This window comes from Notolepis coatsorum (genome assembly GCF_963971535.1).
Source record: "Notolepis coatsorum genome assembly, chromosome: 5".
Lineage (NCBI taxonomy): Eukaryota > Metazoa > Chordata > Actinopteri > Aulopiformes > Paralepididae > Notolepis > Notolepis coatsorum.
In genome coordinates, this window is record NC_140169.1 from 90,114,885 (window position 1) to 90,131,093 (window position 16,209).

The 16,209-nt window shown below is 43.5% G+C and overlaps 1 protein-coding gene across 1 annotated transcript; it reads right to left on the reverse strand.

The window, feature by feature from the left end:
* Positions 1–11,272: 11,272 nt before the first annotated feature.
* On the reverse strand, positions 11,273–15,272 carry LOC311228268 (uncharacterized protein; the record flags this gene model as incomplete). The annotated part of the gene is made up of 6 exons (XM_084314176.1): positions 11,273–11,833; positions 11,902–12,187; positions 12,511–12,570; positions 13,281–13,612; positions 13,734–13,874; positions 15,153–15,272. 6 exons carry the CDS (start codon positions 15,270–15,272, stop codon positions 11,273–11,275), a joined length of 1,500 nt encoding a protein of 499 aa, XP_084170302.1.
* Between the last annotated feature and the right edge of the window lie 937 nt (positions 15,273–16,209).

Consider the following 16,209-nt stretch of genomic DNA (forward strand, 5'->3'; position numbering starts at 1 on the left):
CCTAAGTTTGGGGGAACTAATGGTAAATGGCTGCTTTTTTATATAGCGCTTTTATCCAAAGCGCTTTACAATTTGTTACTCACATTTTACCCATTCACACACCGATGGCGGAGGCAACCATGCAAGGTGCCAACCTGCTCATCGGGAGCAATTAGGGGTTAAGTGTCTTGCTCAAGGACACATCGACACGCTGCCTGGGAGGAGCAGGAATCGAACCGGGAACCTCCGGATTGCCAGACGACTGCTCTACCTCCTGAGCCACTGTCGCCCCTAATGGGATAACTGGGGTTGCAACAAAAGTGCAACTAGGGCTAAAAACCCAATGAAATTAAATAATAATAATAAATAATTATGCTTCTTAGCAGACTTCTTAGCTTAACATAACAGACCTAAGTTTGGGGGAACTAATGGGATAACTGGGATTGCAATAAAAGTGCAACTAGGGCTAAAAACCCAATGAAATAAAATAATAATAAATAATATGCTTCTTAGCAGATTTCTTAGCTTAACATAACAGACCTACGTTTGGGGGAACTAATGGGATAACTGGGGTTGCAACAAAAGTGCAACTAAGGGCTAAAAACACAATGAAATAATAATAATAATAATAAATAATATATCCTTCTTAGCAGACTTCTTAGCTTAACATGCAGGAAACGAATGGGATAACTGGGGATGATGTTTGCTCCTGACAAGAGTCTCAAAGTCTGGGGTGATGGTAGACAAAGCAACTCTGAGGTCATGCTCAATGTCCAATCTGTTCCCCCGCTTTGTCTTCAGCTGGACCAGAGCTGAGAAGCCACTTTCACAAAGATAGGTAGTGAATTTTTTTTTTTACTTTTTACACACACATCCGCGACCCACTCAAAATGGCCCCGCGACCCACTTTTGGGTCGCGACCCACCAGTTGAGAAACACTGGTCTACACCCATGGGTGAAAGACTATTCTTCCTGGGGTCCTAACACACAACCTACAACATTACAGTAACAAAAAAACTGTTGAGTTTATGTGTTTAATATGATTGCATGTAACTGCTTAACTGTTCCACAAGAGGGCGCTATAGGCGCAAGGAGACGTAGCTATTGTAGCTGACGTCAGGTAAGAGGGTATAAAAGGGGTTGTTCCCTCCCCCTAGATCTCTTCCTCATCTACCTCTCACAGAGAGAGAAGGTATCATGGTGCATAATACAATGTGAAATAAACCACACCGATTAAAGGCTAAAGAAGGACCTTGTCGTCATGAACCTATTATTGTTGCTCCCCAGGTGACTCTGTCAACAAAAACAATAAAAACTAGTGCTGTCAGGCGATTAATTTTTTTTATCTAATTAATTACAGGATTTGTAATAAATTAATCGAATTAATCGCATTTTAATCGCATAACCATTTTATGCCTGATATTCTAATCATATTTCAAATTGCATGTGTCCGGATGGCAGAATTCAGTACTGTATCTACAAAACCTTCTGTTTAATCATCTATTAATTTGCTTAGATTTTTCCAGGTCTGGTCAATTTTAGCATGGTGTTATTCACAGTCATTCTCATTTTACTCATTTACTCAAAGCCTAGTAACAGACACAGTATTTCTGACACTGAGAGACTACATTCCCTGAGATCCATAGATGTCCCTAGAATCATACCAAGAACATGCAAATGGATAAAAAAAAAGTTTTTTTTGTAAATAATTTTGAGTTAATTTTCATAATGCGATAATTTGCTGTGTAATTAATTTATCTAATTAACGCGATAAACTGACAGCCCTAGTCACAATAGAAACATTCTAGAACATTTGTGATGTCACAGTATGATGTCATAATCAAACATTCTAGAACATTTGTGATGTCACAGTATGGTCACATTCTAGAACATTTGTGATGTCACAGTATGATGTCATAATCAAACATTCTAGAACATTTGTGATGTCACAGTATGATGTCATAATAGAACATTCTAGAACATTTGTGTTCTATATCTATTCAACAATTCGTAGCAGGGGTAGTTACTGGCCTGGCAGAGGCTAAGGGTAAAACAGAGAGGGTGAAGATGATTGTTAGGATAGCGGTTCAACATTTGGGAATGGAAGGTCTGAAATGGGAGGAGGTGGTTAGGGAATTGGGTGTGGGGGCTGAGAGGGACCAAGCAGCCCAGAATAAGATCGCAGGGGGCAAGGAGGGTCCCGCGGAGGGGGGCTCAGACAGGAAGTAGCAGCATTAGCTGCACTCCAATGGACAATGTAGGGGATGACGGGATCCAGTAGACTGCGGCAAAAGAAGAAGAAGAAGAAGAGCCCATCAAAAGAATTGCGGAGGGCAGTAATACGCCACGATGCGTCTACACTGCCGGAAAATCAAATAAGAAGAAGAAGAAGAAGAAGCTCTCATTGTGCATCTTGAAACAGTACTGGCCCTATTCCCTGTACCTGGCTAACTGAGTTAGCCCGATAATTTTCAGCATAGCTTGACTTAAGCCAGACATTTCCGTTCCCCGACGTCGGATTTTCTAAATCGCCATGGTAACAGATCAGAAAGTTTGAACCTGCTCTGGATGAACCATGGCCACACCCTCGCAAAGAAATGCCAGCTCGCTTCCTGAAATAATTACCACAGTGTAGATCTGCATTATACCATTCTAAATTATGTTTTTGTGCTTCGTTTTCCTAGAGGGGGCTTTTGAAATGTAAAATAATAGACCTAAATGCTGATAATAAATCATATTCAGCCTATAGATTTACTTTGTCGTAAATAAAATAATGCACGTCATATACGGCGCTCTGAGTCGCGATACACACTGCATGTGGTTATTTTAATAACGGCACATTGCAAATGTGAATCCCGCTGGGATATTTTTAATGAATGAAACCTATCGGCCGTTTGGCTCTGATTAGTTTCATATTCTCCGCTGTAGATTTGCTTAACGGAGCGCCCGGATTGTGTTTCATTCAAGCATAAAATTGAAGTGTCTGCGTGGATTGTGGTCTTTGTGGATTATGAATTACGAGGAATCTGAGGATTGTTGAATTGTATCATCACTCACACGTTATTGTGATATTGTAACTGGGATTAAAATGTCTGATGAGATGCGCTGTTTGACGGATTTGAGCAATTGAATGAGCTGTTGACGTCACATTAATGCATTTGAGAAAATGCATTTATCTGTTCAAGCACTGTTATCTGATGATGAACATGTGTCACTGGTATAAACCAAAGGTTAATCAATTCAATGCATATGGATTATGTCCGAAACAGATTAAAACCTGATTAATAGTGAAACTGTATAGCCGGCTCCAAGCCTCTCTGTTATTTCGGGGGTCACGCATTGAAAACTGTATTTATATATAAAGTACATGTTACCTAAGCCGAGCGCATACAGTGCAGATATCCTCATAAGCATCTATTAATTTTTTTTTTTTTAACTTTGACCAGTCAGCTGGTTCTTTTAGCGTTTATCGCTTTTTCATCGCATTCATACTTGGTCAAGTTCGACCGACAGAAGCAGGCTGAAAGGGTTCAGATGGGGGGGAAGACACTCTGGGAAAGGCACGGCTGCCGTCCGGGATTCGAACGCACTCAGCCCCAGATCCGTGACGAGCACGGTTGTCCACGGCGCTGAAATAGCACTTGCGGTACGTGGTGAGCTACTGGAGCTCCCCATCTATTAATTCTTATCAATTAGATACTCTTTGGGCTTGTTTGTATCTACTTATTCTGAAAGAGTTTAACTAATTATTTTCGCTAGCAATAGATCGCATTCGATTATTCATTCCATTAAGCCTACTGCCATCAGGCACATTTAAAGAAATATAATCTGATTGATTCGGGTAATGAGGGACTTAACATTAGCCTATAGATTATGCATTTAACTTGTCGGCGAGGCTATTGAGCTGTACTGTATTGTACCCATTCTGCAATATGTTAATAAAGTTATAAATCAATCAATCAATGCGTTAGAAAATCAGGATTTCTGCGATCGACACCTGCTGTCTTTTCAGCTGAGGCGGCCTCGCGCACTGATCCTGAGCATCAAGTCTGGTTCGAATTAACGAGACTGAATCCACCTTCAAGGAACAGGGAAAGCGCGGATTCAAACATCAGGTTAATTGAATCTGGATAATGGGACTTTTGATCGACTTAGTTGAACCAGGTACGGGGAATAGGGCCCAGACTGAACAGATAGACTAAACAACACATAGACTGAAACCTGCATTTCTCAACCAAGGTGCCTTGCCTACCGTTTTGCTGTGGAAAGGTGAGTGCCCACAACGGCTAGCTAGCTGTTCTACTTGAATACTGAATTGAATATTGAATATTGATTTTTCAGGTCTGGTCAATTTTAGCATGGTGTTATTCACAGTAAAAGATTAAAAAAAAAATTATTGATATTCTCATTTTACTCATTTACTCAAAGCCTATAGTAACAGACACAGTATTTCTGACACTGAGAATACATTCCCTGAGATCCATAGATGTCCCTAGAATCATATACCAAGAACATGCAAATGGACCATATAAAAAAAAAGTATTATGGAATGAATGAGATAAAATAAAAATTTTATAAAAAAAAATATTAAAAAAATAATTGAAATTAATTTTTAGTTATTTTTCATAACACGATCATTTGCTGTGTAATTAATTAATCTAATTAACGTGATAAACTGACAGCCCTAATAAAAACACAAGAAACACCTTAGCCTAAGCACATTCTCAATCTTCCACCACATTAAAAATCTCAACAACAACAAAAATAATAATAATTTTTTTTAAAACACACAAAGGCTCCAACCACAAATACAATACTAACTAAACTAACTAACTAAACTAACAATACTAACTAAATAAATCAGTAACTTTTTCTTAAAAGTACATTTGTTGCTGATCATCTTTATCTTCACAGGTATACAATTCCAGTATGCAGCAGCGCTATACATTACTGTAACTGAGGGGTACAATTCCCTGACTGTATTGATAAGTATGGTATCATTAAACCACTACCGCTTTATGTACTTTAATTACTGGCCATACAGTACATGATATCTAAATATGATGAACACTTTCCACAATGAAATCGGTTCCAGACAAAGTAATTATTAAGTATTTAATGGAGCAAAAGGTACATCATACACTTATATTACATTTGATTGCACTTGTAAGGCAAAGGATTATGCGTAGGCAAATCAACACTGAATGTCCATTCTCTGGTTATGCAGGAGGCAATTATACAACCTGGCTCTTAGGGAATTATATCTATGGTACACTAGTTGTTACGAAGGATCAGATTAAACCGAATATATATATTTATTTATTGATATATATTGAATAGTATTTGTATATCGTTTGATATCCCTTGTATATTCCTTGTACATATACACGGAATATCCCTTTAGCCTACTATAGCCCATAATAGTTCATTCTCCTATTGGACAAAGGACCAGGCGCCAGGGGACCAGCCCCCGGAGTCAAGTTCAAAGGTACCGACAAGACATGTCTGTACTAGCCCCGGCCCTGCCCAGGGATACGGCGACAGAAATGAGAGTGGCACTATTTGTTCACCGTGCATATAAATATGGCGCAAGTGAATACAGAAGCACTTAGTCTTAGTCTTAGTCTTATTTAGACAGAAGTCAAGTTGTTACCCCCCAAGTAGAAGCCTCACCCGCGATACAACGTGCGGTGAAGTATGGCCTGTTTGGCCCCAGAATAGCATTGAGACCGCGTGCGAATTAATAACTGAATTGTCAGAGTTTGGCACTGTACCGTCGAGTGCGACGTATTTCTATTAAGTTAATAATAGTCTATTGTGTATGGTGCATTGTGCGGTTAGAGTTCTAAAGTGGCCAGCATCTCCAACGCTTCCTCGTGTTATCTAGAGTCTTATCCAGGCTGGGCCGACCACATGGCGCTTTCATCCGAGGAGATCTAGGCGAGGACCGAATGGACATGTACACTGGATTACCTACCCGACGACTGCATAGCCCTGTGCGGCTGGAATATATATTTGCTTTGGTACTGTGATTTGTGGAGCGGATAATAGCCGACGCCTGTGAGTGTTGGATTTACCCCCGAGAGGAGTCAAGTCGAGTCGGCGCTCAGAGAGCCTGAGGCCGCCTAGTTTCTTCTTCACTGTAGAGCTACAGCCTGCAAGAGAACCAAGCTGTATTCGTCTGCGGATCAAGAGTCTATCGCACTGTCTTCTGTACTTGAAGTCTCCCTAGGCCTCGTTGACCAGACGTTCTACTACCGACAGCTCTCCTACCCCCCCTACCGGCTTACAACCGGGAGGACCCCTTCCAGTATATCCCGCTATATCACCAGTGACCATAGATATAATTCCCTAAGAGCCAGGTTGTATAATTGCCTCCTGCGTAACCAGAGAATGGACATTCAGTATTGATTTGCCTACGAATACTCATTTGCCTTACAAGTGCATTCAAAGAATAATGTAAAGTATCATATGTACCTTTTGCTCCATTAAATACTTGATTAATACCTTTGACTGGAACCGATTTCATTGTGGGAAGTGTTCATCATATTCATATATCGTGTACTGTATGGCCAGTAGTTAAAGTACATAAAGCGGTAGTAATTTAATGATACCATACTTATCAATACAGTCAGGGAATTGTACCCCTCAGTTACAATTGGTCCTTCGAGCCGGAGGGTAACTAGTGTAATATTAATATAGTGGTATTAATATTGAAATGGCCTATGATGAACACTCCACAAAACGGTCCTCCTAAAGTAGATCGCCCGCGGCGTAGACGGCAGCCACCTCAGTACTTAGAGGATTACGCTGCCAGTATACTACCTAGCCTTCTACAGACGGTAAACGCGGTAAAAGTAGAAAGTAAAATTATGTCCGACCCTATCAACCAGACTCCCCCGCCAACAGAGGCCCTAGTGGGTTCTAATGTAACTGACCAAGCTCACGGTGGGGACCAGGAGGGAACCGACACGACTTTACCCCCCGCCAAGACCGAAGAAGTAGTCCCCGGAGAGCTCCGGGAGGAAGACAACCCTCCAGAGATGGAACTCTGCACGGTACAAGACGAGGAGAGCGCCGCGGAGATAGAGCTCCAGGACTCCCCGCAGGAGAACGCATCTCCAACGAGTACTGCCAGGAGCGGATCACCTCAACCAGCGTCTTCCCCCAGCGAGGCGGACAAGATGCTGGCACAGGCGTTCCTCGCCAGCCTAGCAGCCTCCACAGAGCGCGATAGGCTCCAAGCACAGACGCTTAGTGAGCGCGAACATTCTTCCATGGAAAGAGAACGCATTCAAGCGCAGCAACGGAGCGACGAAGATCGTATACGTCTGGAGATTAGACGCCTTCAGACGGAAGAGAATATGGCAAGAGACCGGGCCGACACCCAGCGTGCCGCTGCCGGTGCCCAAAGAGAAGCAGAGCGCGACAGAATACAAGCGCAGCTAATGGAGCAGCTGATCGCCAAGGCAACACCCCCTCCCTCCGCACGGGGTTCCAGGGCCTCGTCAAGACACGGGTCAAGGGCACCCTCCCCTAACCGATCAAGCGACCCTGAACTCGACCACCAGAGAGAGCCTATACCCCCCTCCGAACCCCTTCCCCGACCGGTCCCAGTGAGACCCAGCTACAAGGAAGGAACGGTGTACACCGCGGAGAGGCTAAATAGACGACTACAGGATCTAGATGACCTGACAGAAGAAGAAGAGGGAGAGGAGGAGAGTCAAGCCCGACAGCAGCACAGTACTCCACAGGACCAGGAGGTCCAGTACAGCCCAGGCTCTACCCCCGCGGCGCTGCGCTACAGACCCCCGACTCTATTCACGGGTGAGCATGACGCACAACCAGTCCCGAGGAATAGCACCTGGATACGCGGGCCATGGTACCCTGCCGGTACCAGCCCACCGAGAGGCGTAAGAGGAGACTCGCCTAGGAGGCCTCTCTTCCAACGCTCACCGATGTGCCAGCCATCCACGGCGTCATACATTGGCACACCGACGTTTCCAGACTTCACCCATGAGAGGATTTTTCCGATTCATGATCGCCACTCCAAGTATCAATCGCGTTTATTGATAGGACATATTCCACGCGGTTCTAATGATGGGCGGTCACTGTAATGAGCTAAAACTGCCCCTGCATAACCTTGGGTGGTGGGATAACATTTGATTAATTTTAATATAAAAAATACTCTGTTCTAATACAGGCAATTAGGACATTGAATAAAGGGTTAACAGCTGGTTTGGGAAAGTGCAGTCAGCTGTCAATCAAGTGGGACCACGCCCCTCAACAAGGGGAGACCAATTAGAAGAGGGCTAGTGTTGTAAAAACAGATCCCTCCTTCCTTGTAAAAGGGAGACAGCTCACTTCACTCGTATGACGGAACACAGAGACATCTATTAAGAGAGAAAGGCATGGCCAGTGGACCATTGAATGAGCACATTAAACCTCTTGTACAGGGGGACAGGAGAGGTCCTGACCCCAGTAAAAATAGCAAACGGGGCCAGGAACACTAGGCACATGGGGTAGAGCAACGAAAAAAAGATTTTGGTCCACATAGAGACCATTTTGACCCCCAAGACCGCTTTTCCCACGTTTCGAAGGCTGTCTGGTAACGACGACGCTGGAGAGGGGGACAGAAGGGATTAAAGTAGTGTCATATCTTGCCTATGCAACTGTATAGGTCAGAATAATGTCACGTCTTACCTGTGCGACGGTATAGGTTGGAATAAGATCACGTCTTACCTGTGCAACTGTATGGGCTAAAATAATATCACGTCTTACTTGTGCAACTGTATAGGTTAACTTTACATGATGACCTCTCTTGTCTGAATTTCTATTCCCTAACGAGGGGTGGCTGGGGAAAGAGCAATATCTCCATTGTCCACCTGAGTTACTGGAATCTGAGAAAACGAAACTTTGCATATTATAAAACCTGACAGTGATATAACAGTTCTCAAAACGGAGAAGACAGGATAGCAGGCCTCTCTCAGGTCCCACACGGTGTGACGGGTGTGTTGAAAGCTACCCACACACTGCAGGTAAATATCTCTTAACAATCTCCTAAGGGCCTTATAGAGCCTATACATACCAGAACATATGCACGAACACGTTTTTCCAAAACAGGTTCCCTTTTACTCTAGAATAAAATAAAAAATACACAATATCCTACAGACTGACCTACAGATACCAACGGTCCCGTATGGGCAATAAAATAATGGAATTACTAATACTTACTTTCTTCACCCCCTGTTTTTAAAAAAAAACAGACGCACCTACTTCGGGATACCAATATCCTGGTAGATACAACTATTGAGATTCTCACGACCTGATGTGTCGGAATACAACATGAATACTGGAATCTTAAAATATGGGGACCTTTAAAATGATGACCTCACTCTTGTATATTAGAACAACAACAGGCATCATCAGCTAAAATGGGATTGGGAAAACAGGCGCACCTACTTTTGGATACCAATATCCTAGTAAATACAACTATTGAGATTCTCACGACCTGATGCGTCGAAATACAACATGAATCGTAAACACACTAAAGGAATCGTAGGGTGCTAATGGGGTTAAATATACTGGCAACTGGCTACATAATTCTACAATCTGCAAATAGAACCTACCCACGAGATAAATATTGCCTAGACTACGCGGACTAGCGCCTCCAAACCGAGCAGGAAGGTGCTGGTCCATAAATGAGCTAAACACTATTTGCAAAGACTTATATATTCCAAAACAAATATATCTATCCCGGCACTTCCCCCCAAAATGGACCATTTGACAGGTCTGTTATGTTAAGCTAAGAAATCTGCTAAGAAGCATATATTATTTATTATTCTTTTATTTCATTGGGTTTTTAGCAATAGTTGCACTTTTGTTGCACTTTTTTGTGTTTATTTCATGTTTTGAAAGATTGCGTATAACTGCAAATATATTTTTTTTTACATAAATCATAGTGGTTCAACATTTTGGGTCGCGACTTAATGACTAAGGAAAATGTTGGGTCCCGAGGCTAGACCAGTTGAGAACCACTGGTGTAGACTAATGGGGATCCATAAATAAACATAAACATAAACATGAGCGCAGCAGCTGAATTAATTTTATCAATGCACCCAATCACTGACCAGGGCTACACCGACTAAATCGCTTTTCACTTCGATTTAAGATTGACCTATGTATGAAGAATGACCTATGTGTGAACAATGGCATTTGTATGAAGATTGACCTATGTATGAAGATTGATTGACCTACAGTATGTATGAATAATGACCTATCTATGAAGATTGACCTATATGTGAAGATTGTCCTATGTATGAAGAATGACCTATGTATGAAGATTAACCTATGTATGAAGAATGACCCATGTGTGAAGAATGACCTGAAGATTGACCGATGTACATATGCACCCAATCAGACATCACACTCTACATTAAGACATTCAGGACATTTTGAGGCCATTCTGCTGTTTTAAGTAACAAAGAACTGTGTCAGGGGTCAGGACATGTGATATATGAGCTGGACCATGATATAATATAATAATAATAATAATAATAATAATAATAATAATAATAATAATAATAATAATAATAATAATAATAATAATGCAGGACCTCTCTAGAGCTGGACCATGATAAGGTGAGAAGTAACACATAGTACGATGATATACACCCACTGAAGCAAGGTGTGCTTTCAAAAAGTTTAAATCATGACAATGGATATTCCTTGCTGTATTGTTTGTATTTAAAAGTACTATGGATAACATAAAACACAAGCGGATAGCTCACATAAAATAAAGTGTAAACTATACAAAAGCAGTATTTAATTTCACTTCAAACCTTCATCTATACTAGAAAGGCAACTGAGGTTTCCCTCCTTTACAGTCACGAGTTTACATACAGAGATACGCGATCATAAATACAGCAGAAGTCACACCGCATATAGAATCACAACAATAAACAAGACAACAAGATGAGGGTAGACAAAAGCAAGGGATAACAAATCAATTACCGGTAAAACACAATCACTAGGACGGGTTCCAAGGGTTCTGGTTAGCCGGTCGACTGACACTGGCACATTTATAGAAATGTTTATTAGCCCTTTAAAAATACACCAAGATAAAGTGAAGTACTGAACAGCCTGATGTCAGATCCAGTCTGATGCATCTCTTTATGTGTGTTTTACTTTGTTGACTAAGTCGATGCAACTGTCGTCATCGTGAGGAGAAGGTAGTGGTTCGACTGCTCACACAAGCTGCGTAGGCCGGGCTGGACAGACTGGGGGCGTGCGGCTATGGACACCACAGACGGTTCTTATGAGCCGCACGCTTCTTCTCGGCCGCTCTCTTCCTGGCGCACAGGAGGTAGATGATCTCAATGACGTTGAGGAGCACCGAAACACAGGCCACCACCAACATGTAGACGATGAAGATGCTTTTCTCTGTGGGGCGTGAAATGAAACACTCGGCACCGGAGAACACAGGACATGGCAGGGACACCTTGCAGTGGAACATGGAGGGCATGGTGATGGAGCCGAAGATGTAGTACTGGCCCACGGCGAACGCCACTTCCAGGAGGATCTTGAAGACCAGCTGGGTGATGTAGCTGCAGAGGAGTGCGCCTTTGATGGTGATCTTCCCCCTCTCGTCCGTGTACCTGGGCCTCTTCGGGACCGCCGCTCCTGGCGTCTGGCTCTGTTGCTGCTGCCTCAGCTTCTTCTCCTCGTGGACGACATGGACGGCGTGCGCCAGGTAGAAGAACGTGGGCAGCGTGACGAAGACGATCTGGAAGACCCAGTAGCGGATGTAGGAGATGGGGAACATCCAATCGTAGCATGCGTGCTGGCACCCCGGCTCCACGTTGTTGCAGGTGAAGTCGGACAGCTCTGTTGCTGCTGCCTCAGCTTCTTCTCCTCGTGGACGACATGGACGGCGTGCGCCAGGTAGAAGAACGTGGGCAGCGTGACGAAGACGATCTGGAAGACCCAGTAGCGGATGTAGGAGATGGGGAACATCCAATCGTAGCAGGCGTGCTGGCACCCCGGCTCCACGTTGTTGCAGGTGAAGTCGGACAGCTCGTCGGCCCAAACGCTGTCGGCCGCCGCTTCCAGGACGAGGATCCTGAAGAGGACGGTCATCCAGATCTTCCCCACCACGGTGGAGTGCGACTGGACCTTGTCCAGGAGTGCAGCGAGGTACGCCCAGTAAATGAAAGTGCACACAAAAAAGAATTTCAGTTAAGTTGCATTTCATGCCAAAGCTCACAAATACTTTAGGCAAAGCTTCACAACTTACATCCAGCTGCCGATCAAGCAATGCAATTTCTTTGTGGAGTTTACGCATCTTGAGCCGGCGGTACTCGACGCCCGACTCCAAGAATAGGATCTCCGCCCTCAACTTGTGCTTGTACAGTGACTGGACACTTTCACGGTCGTTCTAAATTAAAAGAAAGAAAATTAATGTGTGGTGGTCAGATGGCAACTGAACTCAGACCTCCCCTCACAATGTGAGGGTATTAAATGATAACTCACCTCCCCATCCCCAGCAGAGTGAGAGGGGCCTGCAGGCTCCGGCCGTGGTTCAGTACCTGCCTAAAGGAATGCATTGATTTAGTCCAAATACCACTCACAGGATAGGAGTATTAGTTTCCACAACTTGTTTTTACCACATCACCGGAACACGCAGTCAAAGTGTCCTCGCCATCGTCTAGACTGTTAGTGAATTAGGAATTATTAGGAACTTTGGAGACACACACAATGAACATGTATGAATTGATGGTTTTATTTCGGTCTTTTACAAAGCAAAGCAATGTAGTAGAACCTTTTATAAAAGAAAGAAAATTACCGAAAACGTGTAGGCTGAAGCAGAGGCTTATAATTGCTATATACCCTTTTTACATTACATTATTTACCAAAAACACCGACATAATTCAGTAGATAATATTGCAATGGTTTGGGATATTTTTCAATAATCTTCTGATTATTGATTTTTTGATTGCTAAAATAGAACCATTACACAATGATGCAGCAATATCAACTTACATCAGTGGTCTCCTCTCCGACCAACATGGGTGGTGGCTGCAGCACGGTCATGGAAGGTCCAGACACTGCAAAATGTGACGATGGTTAACTAAATGAATAATTATGAAAGAAACTCATAGAATGAAGTGCACCTATACCTTTGAGATATTATAATAATGCAGGACCTGTTGCGGAGGTCTTTATTTGGCATGCAACGACACTCAATGTTTTAGCGGTACAAACCGGTTAGTTTTTTTTTTTTTTTGCACACACACCGGTACCTGGGCCTCTTCGGGACCGCCGCTCCTGGCGTCTGGCTCTGTTGCTGCTGCCTCAGCTTCTTCTCCTCGTGGACGACATGGACGGCGTGCGCCAGGTAGAAGAACGTGGGCAGCGTGACGAAGACGATCTGGAAGACCCAGTAGCGGATGTAGGAGATGGGGAACATCCAATCGTAGCAGGCGTGCTGGCACCCCGGCTCCACGTTGTTGCAGGTGAAGTCGGACAGCTCGTCGGCCCAAACGCTGTCGGCCGCCGCTTCCAGGACGAGGATCCTGAAGAGGAAGAGGACGGTCATCCACATCTTCCCCACCACGGTGGAGTGCGACTGGACCTTGTCCAGGAGTGCAGCGAGGTACGCCCAGTAAATGAAAGTGCACACAAAAAAGAATTTCAGTTAAGTTGCATTTCATGCCAAAGCTCACAAATACTTTAGGCAAAGCTTCACAACTTACATCCAGCTGCCGATCAAGCAATGCAATTTCTTTGTGGAGTTTACGCATCTTGAGCCGGCGGTACTCGACGCCCGACTCCAAGAATAGGATCTCCGCCCTCAACTTGTGCTTGTACAGTGACTGGACACTTTCACGGTCGTTCTAAATTAAAAGAAAGAAAATTAATGTGTGGTGGTCAGATGGCAACTGAACTCAGACCTCCCCTCACAATGTGAGGGTATTAAATGATAACTCACCTCCCCATCCCCAGCAGAGTGAGAGGGGCCTGCAGGCTCCGGCCGTGGTTCAGTACCTGCCTAAAGGAATGCATTGATTTAGTCCAAATACCACTCACAGGATAGGAGTATTAGTTTCCACAACTTGTTTTTACCACATCACCGGAACACGCAGTCAAAGTGTCCTCGCCATCGTCTGGACTGTTAGTGAATTAGGAATTATTAGGAACTTTGGAGACACACACAATGAACATGTATGAATTGATGGTTTTATTTCGGTCTTTTACAAAGCAAAGCAATGTAGTAGAACCTTTTATAAAAGAAAGAAAATTACCGAAAACGTGTAGGCTGAAGCAGAGGCTTATAATTGCTATATACCCTTTTTACATTACATTATTTACCAAAAACACCGACATAATTCAGTAGATAATATTGCAATGGTTTGGGATATTTTTCAATAATCTTCTGATTATTGATTTTTTGATTGCTAAAATAGAACCATTACACAATGATGCAGCAATATCAACTTACATCAGTGGTCTCCTCTCCGACCAACATGGGTGGTGGCTGCAGCACGGTCATGGAAGGTCCAGACACTGCAAAATGTGACGATGGTTAACTAAATGAATAATTATGAAAGAAACTCATAGAATGAAGTGCACCTATACCTTTGAGATATTATAATAATGCAGGACCTGTTGCAGAGGTCTTTATTTGGCATGCAACGACACTCAATGTTTTAGCGGTACAAACAGCGGTTAGTTTTTTTTTTTTTTTTTGCACACACACCGGAACACACACGCATGCATTGTCTCTTTAGAATCGCCGATGCGATTCATCTCTGCGATTAACCCATCCCGTCGTCCTTCCCCCCCAAGGGCAGCCGGGAGCAGACAGGCGTCAACGTGAGCTGCGCCAGGGGACCAATCCAAGTGCTCCTGTCCGTCTTCGTCAAGGACGCCACAGCGTTAGCGATCTGTTGTTGTGCATGTTTTTCCATTGGGTTTATCTTATCGGGGGGGAAACCCTTGCGAGCACGGGGAGAACATGCAAACTCCACACAGAAAGGCCTGGGAGATACCCCACCTGGGTACCTGGCATCATGGAAACCTGGTCCCCAAGCGGGAATCGAACCCTGGACCTTCTTGCTGTGAGGCGACAGTGTTAACCACTACACCACCGGGCTCCTTGTATCACTCCCAACCTCTCCGGAGGAGCTGCCCCCAGCTACACCCTCCATGATGGGTCTACCCCTATTGTGCTGGAGGGCCAGCTCCTCGGCAGTTAAGTCCGGAGTTTTTGGTCCTCCCCCCGTCTTGGCCATATCGGCCCTCTTTTTGTTTGCTGAAATATGAAGGATCATACGACATTGACAAGCTGTTCAATACAATACCATGGCACAAATTGTATTCATTCACTCACTCACTCACCATTCTGAATGATATTTTTGTGCTTAGTCTTAACTTGCTCCCATGTCCGTTTGGACTCTGGGTTGTTTCTATACATGGGGGTTGAAAGCACTCATAATTATATGACAGTGTTAGTAGTACACCATAGCATATCATTATTGTAGAAAATGATTAAGGTGGACTCATGAATCATGATAAGAATAGAGAGAATCACACGCAATTTCATTTCACTGCTTCAATGTATTGAATTTCTGACCTAATACATATCCTCATATACGTATCTATTAATTCGTATCAATTATATGAATACGCTTTGGACTTTTGTATCTACTTATTCTGAACGTTGAAATAATAAATAATATACATTTTCCCAACACTTACGCATTTAACTTATCGGCAATCTGTTGCCACGCACCCTGCCTTGCCCTCGCAGCGGTGGCAGTGTTAGACTTCGCATTATTATATGTTTGTAATCCTCATATGTATGCGTAAGCATTTTAAAAGCAGGGTTAAAAAAAGTCGCTCTCACTTTAGCCATTTTCGCCGAACATCTGCATTTCTGCACTCGACCTCTGATGCCTTTTAAGGTGACGCGGCCGCGCGCAATTATCCAGAGTAGTCAAGTCTGGTTTGAATTAACCAGAGTCAATCGGCCTTCGAGGAACATGAATAGCCTGGCTTCAATCATCTCGTTAATTGAATCTGGATAATGGGACTTTTGATCGACTTAGTTGAACCAGGTACGGGGAATAGGGCCCTGGTCTCCATTACTGTTTTTGTTGTTGGAAACAGTGCATTTTGTAATAGTTGGAAACGTGTATGTAAAGTTTGTTGTTATTACAATTGAGTTAA